Source organism: Octopus bimaculoides, chromosome 6, assembly GCF_001194135.2.
Source record: "Octopus bimaculoides isolate UCB-OBI-ISO-001 chromosome 6, ASM119413v2, whole genome shotgun sequence".
In the NCBI taxonomy this organism is placed as follows: domain Eukaryota; kingdom Metazoa; phylum Mollusca; class Cephalopoda; order Octopoda; family Octopodidae; genus Octopus; species Octopus bimaculoides.
Window position 1 is genome coordinate 62697835 of NC_068986.1, and position 8613 is coordinate 62706447.

General features: G+C 38.8%; 1 protein-coding gene across 1 annotated transcript in view; it reads right to left on the minus strand.

Annotated features, from left to right (window-relative positions):
* LOC106879572 (fibrillin-2) overlaps window positions 1-8613 on the minus strand; it is a 276076-nt gene that overhangs the window by 177745 nt on the left and 89718 nt on the right. The window contains exon 9 of the mRNA XM_052968473.1: window positions 952-1071. Coding sequence (XP_052824433.1) covers window positions 952-1071 — 120 coding nt within the window. The remainder of the gene's footprint in view (window positions 1-951; window positions 1072-8613) is intronic.

Here is an 8613-nt window from a genome sequence, read left to right on the forward strand (position 1 = left end):
GCCCAATCTGATAGAATTCTGGCAGAACTGTGTAGCAACAGATCCCCAGCAATTGCTTCATCAGAAATTGCCATCCTAGCTCCTGCGAAAAGGGATTACCCTGCTATGTATAATCAAGGCAGTGCAAAAAGTTGTTTTGCACAAGCATTTGTATAGCCAATTAGACGGATGAAATTTACGTATGCTTAATAATGTTACGCAAAACAGCCTTCAGACTTTCCCTATTAATTTCATCGTCTTTTGAATTATGAACATATTTACATCATAAGGGTTTTTTTCGTTGTAAGGCTTTCTTTTTTAGTTGATTTTCACCTAGCAAGACTTATCGTAGATGTCGTAATAAGTCAAACCCGAACAATGCCGGGTTATACTGCTAGTATAATTATAAAAATATAACCCCAATTTTTGTTATGAATAATAGGAAAGATATAAAAAATTGCTTGTGTCCCTGTGTCGATGCTGTGAAAAATAACAGAAGTGACTATACTTCTGAAGGGTTTCTTGTGAGAAAAATCATTATGCATTGTGCTCTTTAGATGAAATTTTACCTGGTTTTTCAGGTTGAAGTATTAGATATATGTGTATTGATTCTGTTGCAGTTTGAAAGTGCTTGCCATTGAGCCTATATATCATTTGATAGTTGAATCATAATTTGTGGGCACCTTAATCCGGTATGAAACATCAAGCTTAACAGAAGCCATTTAATGTGTGTGCGACTGTATTGATAAATTTCATTTTGTAATGTGTTAGAAATTGTTGAAAATGTAAGTTAATACATAACACTTTTATGTAACATTTTAGTAATTTAATTAAGTCCAGGATGTAGTTGCACTTTAGGAACTCTAGATTTAGACAAACAAGGCCAGCATATAAAAGACATATACTTTTATTAATGAGATGATTCAATGTAAACAAAAGGTAAGTAAAAATGATGGATTATATATAACTTACCTATACACTTTTTACCATTGTTAAGTTTATAGCCAAGTCTACATTGACATTGGTAGCTTCCTGGTGTGTTTTTACAAACATGCTGACATCCACCATTTGATATAGAACATTCATTGATATCTAGAACAGATCATAATACCAAATACATAAAGTGATGCAATTTAGACATTATATATATATGTATATATATAAAATTCATAATAGTAACAAAATTTAAAAAATCAAAACCTTTGATATGATTTGAACACATTTTATGTTTTTAGAGATCAATATACTACCCCTCTCTCTTTCTTTTTTCCTGTCTACAAGTACACATGCATGCATAATGTATGCATGCATGTATTACCATCATCATCATCACATTTCCATCTTTACATTGGTCAGACAGACTTTGTTGAGGCAGATTTTCTACAGTCAACTGCCCTTCTTCTCATCAATCCTCTCCTGTTTCCAAGCATGATAAAATTTCCTCATGGTTGGACATGATTCCAAGAAAGACTGGAAACATGGGATTACTCGTATGACAGTGACACTCTTTTGTAATAATCCTGTGATGTCACAACAAAGAGATACAGACACATACATACACACATACACATGAATGCATACATACGTAAATGCACACACTTCACACACACAATGGGCCTCTTTCAGTTTCCATCTCCCAAATTCACTCACAAGGCTTGGTTGACCTGTGGTTATTGTAGAAAGCACTTATCCAAGGTGCCACATGGTAGGCCAAAACTTAGACCACATGGTTGTGAAGACAAGCTTCTTAACTACACAGCCATGCCTGTGCTTATGCACACAGACACACACACACACTCACATGTTTACACACACACACTCACATGTTTACACACACACACTCACATGTTTGCACACACAGATGGATGAATGAATGTATATCTGTTGTTTGACAATGAAGATTCAATTGTTTGATCAACTGTATTACCTTCTCATTAAATAAATGAGTAAGTGACTGTGCATTCTACAGACACATGTACTCTTAATGTAATTCTCAGGCAGAATCAGCATACCACAGTGTGTGTGACAAGGCTCTACTCTTTGAATTACTGGTACAATCCATCTAATGGGTTTCTGCACAGTATATGAAAGCAATTGTTATATATAGTGCTCAGGTACACTACAACTAAGAAAAAAAAAAAGAAAAGCCACCTATACATCTATCCAATTTCCCTCACAAGATATGTGTTGACCTGAGGTTGTAAATAATAATAATTGCCCAAGATAGTATGTATTGATATTGAACCTAGTACATTGTGGTTGTAAACTGAACTCCTTAACCATTCACCCATATTTGTACCTACCCATACATATGTACATACATACGTACATACATACGTACATACATACGTACATACATACGTACATACGTACATACGTACATACATACATACATACATACATACATAATGATGATGATGGCCGTCCACTCGTGACCGAGGAAGACCATTGCCGACCTTCAGGAATATTGTGCGCTCTAGGACTAACTTATATTTTGCATTTGTGGCTCCGTTGGTGGCTAATGAGCCCTGCTCTTGACAAGCATGCACGACTGCAAACATTGCAGATTAAGCTTTCCCCATTCACTATATGAGCCGTGTGCTTTCGCACAGCTCACTTAAGTTCTTCATGCTAAATACATGCTCTCTCAAAAGTGTCAACCTCCTCCTTAACCTGCTTCCTCCATCCGTGGCAATGACAGGCATTGTTCTCCCAGTCAGTGTTCTGCATATCACAGGCCTTTAATGAGGACTTGACACAGTCCTTAAATTGCAGCCTTGGTTTCTGCCGGAGTCTCCTTCCATTCACAAGTTCTCCATAGAGCATCTGCTTAGGAATCCTGCTATCCTTCATTCTAATAAGGTGTCCAGTCCAACATAACCGTTGCATGTGCACCATCGCCTCAATACTCAAGATATTAGCTGTCCTCAGGATCTGTGTGTCTGGAATTTTTGAGGTCCAACCAACATTGAGAATGTGCCTGAGACATCTCTGATGAAAGCGTTCAAGGACCCTTACCTGACATTTGTACAGAGTCCATGTTTCACACGAGTAGAGGAGCGATGTCAATACACAAGCATGGTACACAGCAACTTTTGTTTACCTTGCGATGCCATGCTGGGATCAGACACAAGACTGAAGAAACCGGAAGGAGCAACTCTCTGCAACCTGAAACATATTTCCTCATCCAGGGAGCAAGAATGCAGATGACTGTGAGATATATACATACATGCATACATGCATACATTTATATGTATATATATGTGTGTGTGTATTTACACACACACACACATACACACACATATATGCATATACACACATACATATATAAATAATATATACATACACATATTTATGGTATGTTTTTTCTTTCATTCACATGACATGTCAATTTTCTTCTGTTGATTTGCATTATTTTGAAATGGTTTAGTTTTTCCTTTTAGGAACAAATATATTAAGGCTTGAATATGATTTTCACTTGCTCTCTTCTCTATAAATATTCAATGTAATGCAGTACCACAGCCCTTATCTGTCTTCCAGAAATACTGTGCAATATACTGTACCATGTATTGAGTACACAAACCCTGATTTTGAAGTTAATTTGCATACACTGTGTTAAAAATAGTTTTGTCCTTTACTTTTTTGTGGATTGTTAAAGATTAAACATATTCTGCTTGACAAGTTTACTAATTTGTATTTGTATCTTTTAAATAAAATCATGTTCTTTACGTTTCTTCATTTAATTTTCATCCTATATACATTATACTGTATACATGGTACAATAAGAATTTAAAATGGATCAATAGATAACAAACAGATCCTGATTTAGAAGTGTATTGATTTGAATTTGTTAAATACAATTTAGTCCTTTACTTTTCATAGTTTATTTTATATTTTAAGTATATATTTAGGTTTTCTCAAGAAAATCAGGAAATCCTCAGGCCTTAAGCTTAACAAATATTTGGTCTGGTACTGTACATAGGTGGAATGTTCAGTTGTAGTTAAAGTTAAGTATTTTATATTTTTTCTATTTCCTATCATCATCTGTCTTTATATCTTATGGGAACAGCTCATGGATAATTGTATTCATGTTATTACTGAATTTGTGGCAAAGTTATGCTTTGCAGATTTTTGCAGTGTACAGGAAAACTAATAAAATAGAGGAGCAAAGAGAAACACCCTCATCTCATCTATCAAGATGAGTGCATTTAACAACATCTAAATGCTTTGCATTTCATTGACTCTGATGACTCCCTTCCCACTGCTCATCTTCCTAACAGTCGTGGGAGGGGTGGCCTCCCACAACTCATCCTCCTAACACCCACCCCTCCATAACTCAGCTGCTTGTAATTATGAGAATGGAATTACACTTATTTCATTCCCTATCCTTTTGATTCACTCTCCTTGAGACCACTTTTTTCTCATGCACTCTCAGTATCATCGCTTATCTCCTTATTTTCCACTGAATGTCCCTTTTATCTCCCTTTCTCCTGAATACCAACTCATTTTGACAATGGCAACCTTCACTCCCTCCATTACCTCTATCTATCACTGACAAGTTCCAACATCATGTGCATTTGACTTCATCCCTAACACTTTGTATCTCTCTTGCACCTCACCCCACTCACTTCACATCATGTTTGCTACCTTATCCCACCCCTACCCCTCGAACAGATAATCATGATTGAACTTTCCACCCCCTTGTTCACTACTCTCTGCATTTCCCTTTGTCCATCTGCTACTCACCTCTTACACTCCCACAAACTTAGATTGCTTGTGTCTCTGTGTTGATGCTGTGAAAAATAAGAGGAGTATCTATACTTGTGAAGGGTTTCTTGTGAGAAAAATCATTATGCATTGTGCTATTTAGATGAAATTTTACCTGGTTTTTCAGGCTGAAGTATTAATTTATTCAACTTCTTGTAACATGAGGGTACATTCTACCACATCCTTACCACCAACATTCTTTTCCAACTGGGGAAATCATCTGTCTGCCCTACAGTAAGATACCTGTCCATCTCTCATTCATTGACCTCTCATTACCTGGCACAAAGCCTCCTCCCTCAATACTTCTCTACATTCAGTTGGGTGGGGGTGTCTTGCTTTGTAAATTACTTGTTGACATCACAAGTTCTTGTGCCACATAAAAAAAGACATCCATTACACTCTGTAAAGTACTTGGCATTAAGAAAGGCATCTAGCCATTCAAACTATACCAATGCAGACTTCGGAACTTGATGCACCCCTCTGGCTTACCAGCTCCTATCGAATCATCCAACCCATGCTGGCAAGGAAAATGGATGTTAAATGATGATGACGATAATACATACATATAAATGAATGAATGAATGAATGAATGAATGTATGTATGTATGTATGTATGTATGTTATGTTATATTATGTCAGGTCACTTATGAGGCTCTCATGAGTGCTACTGGCAACATGGAATCCAGTACAACCTGTTGCATGGTCAGGTTGTCGGCGACTAAACTGGCACCCCTACCAGGCTACCCTGGTGAGGAGGGTTGCTAGAAACCCAGCAAGATTAAAAACAAAACCTGCTGAAAGGTTAGATGAACCCAGTGCAGGCTTAACGGCTATCTAGCAATAGCACGGGTACACAGAAATTCCAGGATGGTGTCTGGCATGCTGAAAGACTACTGAGAGTGAGGCACCCCTCAGCTTCTGTTGAAGCATGTCTCTAGGAGAAGGTCACTCTGATATAAAACCAGATATGCAGGGAATGGCATTGGACATTTTGGGTATCTTTGGTTTGTGCTAGAGATCATGGCGCTCCCACATCCCTGAGCCTGTGATTCATATTGGCACCAGGCATCTTGCTCTGGCTTGTCTCTGGATAATGTCAGTAAAGTGGAGAGGGTCTATGAGGTGTTGTGCAAGCCTTATTGGACCTAAAACTCTGCACAGGTATTGCTGACCTCTGCTCAATATGTGCTGCTTTTTTTTCTTTCCCTATATATATTTATTTTATTTTCAGTATATATGTATCTTTATTTTTAATATATATTTTCTTCATTTTTAGTATATTTTAATTTTAATTTTTTCGGAAGTCCTGCAGCAACGGGAAGGTGGTGAAGCATGCAGACCTGATAGGTTGGAAGCATGTATTCAGCGACTTTCAGAGACTCGTATAGAAGGTGATGGTCAGCTTGAGGAAGTAGGAGGTGGATACACCTTTTAGGAAGAAGAGGTAGAAGGGGGAGCACAGAGAGGCTGGTGTTGGCTTTACAGTTCGATCTGATATCCTTAAGAAGTTGGAGGAGCTTCCTGTTCCTATAAATGAACATCTAATGACTCTACGATTACGCCTGAAAGGTGGGCGGTTTGCTACTCTAGTAAGTGCCTATGCACCTCCTTTGACTAATTGTGATGAAGATAAAATTATTTCTTATACCCAACTGAGAGCGATACTTAGGAAAATCCCCAATTCTGATAAAGTCATTCTACTGGGGTATTTCAATGCCAGGGATAGACTCACAAACATGGAACTCTCTAGGACGTTTTGGTGTAGGGAAAATGAATAGCAATGGTCTCATGCTGTTGGTGCTTTGTGAAGCACTCATTATATGCACAAAGGTGATCACACAACAACGTGGATGCATCCAAAGTCTAAAGTTTGGCACTTGCTGGATTATGTCATAATCCGCAAGTGTAACATCTATGACATTTGTAATGTCAAGTCCTTTCATGGATTGGAATGCTGGACAGACCACAGTCTGGTGCGAGCAAAGTTCTGGATGATGATTAGAGTGAAAGAAAGAAGAGGGCCAGTCAGCATTTCTTGATATCTGAATGTCCACAAAATATATGATGCATGTTGAGGAAAGAGCTTCAGACTTGCTTGTCCAGCATTGAAAATACTGCAGCATGGAAGGATTTTCAAGACCAGGTTCTTCAATGTGCTGCTGAAACACTGGGATATACTACTGCTAGACACAGAGACTGGTTCAATAAAATTGATGCTGAAGTTCAGTGACTATTGGCTGTAAAGTGCCATGCCCACAATGTATTGCTGCACAGAGGACTTTCAGCTGTGTAGCGAAATCTAGCACTTGCCCACTATAGCAGTATTAAATCACTACTGCAGCGATCTCTCAGGAAGATGCAGAACACTTGGTGGGTAGATCTTGCTTGTGATGTCCGGGCTGCTGCTCATGCAAATGATAGCAAGAAGCTTTACCATCGTATGAAGCAAGTTTATGGGCATAAGAGCTCCACATCAGCTCCTTTGCTTTCCAAGGAGTCTATTTACTAAATCAACAGAAATCACAGGTTGCTGGATTGAACAGTTCTCTGAACTCCTATAGCATGAGTCAGTTGTGGATGAAGCAGTGATTGATACTATGCAACAAAGATCTATCATTGGCTCCTTAAATTCCATGCCCTCACTAGATGAGGTAATGACATCAATAAGTAAATTGAATCTTGGTAGGGCACCTGGAACGGATGGAATTTGTGCTGAGGTTTTGCAATTTGGTGGTAATTACATCATACAGTCCCTTCATGAACTTATTAGTGCAGTCTGGAGGGATGGTGCAATGCCTAAGGACTGGAAGGATGCAATTATTCTCCCTCTCTATTAAAGAAAAGGAGCCAGAACAATGTGTGGTAACTACAGAGGTATCGTTCTACTATCAGCTGCTGGCAAGGTTCTGGCAAATATTCTTCTTACCCGTCTGAATAAGTGCCTTGTAAATGATGTCCTATCTGAATTCCAGTGCGGCTTCTGATCTGGTAGAGGGACAATGGATAGGATTTTCACAGCAAGACAGATGCAGAAGTGCTATGAGCAGAATATGGATCCTGTCCAGGTATTCATTGATTTTATGAAGGCCTTTGATACTGTGAATAGGGCCTTGCTATGGAAAATACTTGGCGAACTTGGATATCCAGATCACTTTGTATCTATAATTAAATCATTCCATGATGGGATGGTGGCTTGGGTCAATGCTGGTGGTGGCATGGTAGGACCCATTCCTGTAGAAAATGGTGTTAAGCAGGGTGACATCCTTGCTCCAACTCTCTTTTCTTTGTACTTTGCTGCTGCTTTTACTCATGCTTTTTCTAAGGTTAGCTCTCTGGGAATACATGTCAGGTATCGATCTTCTGGCTGCCTCTTTAATCCGTACTGATTTGCTGCTAATTCAAAAGTTTCCCAGTCTCTTATTCGTGACCTCCTTTATGCAGATGACTGTGACTTAGTCACTCATACAGTGGATAGCATGAAAACACTTACGAATCATGTTTCTGCTTCATGCAAGGCATTTGGACTCAGCATTAGCCTGGACATGACTGTTGTAATGTTCCAACCTGCACCAGGAAATCCATATGTGGAACAAGCTGTCTTGGTTGAAGGAACAATTCTGAAAGTGGTAGACAAGTTTGTCTACCTGGGCAGCACACTCAGTTGTTCTTGCTCCCTGGATGAGGAAATATCTTTCAGGCTGCAGAGAGTAACTGATCCCTTCTGGTCTCTTCAGTCTCGTGTCTGGTCCCAGCACAGCATCACAAAGCAAACAAAATTTTCTGTGTACAGTGCATGTGTACTGAGATCGCTCCTCTACTCATGTGAGGGATCAGGTTGAGCAGGTATTCTAATAACTGCTTATATAT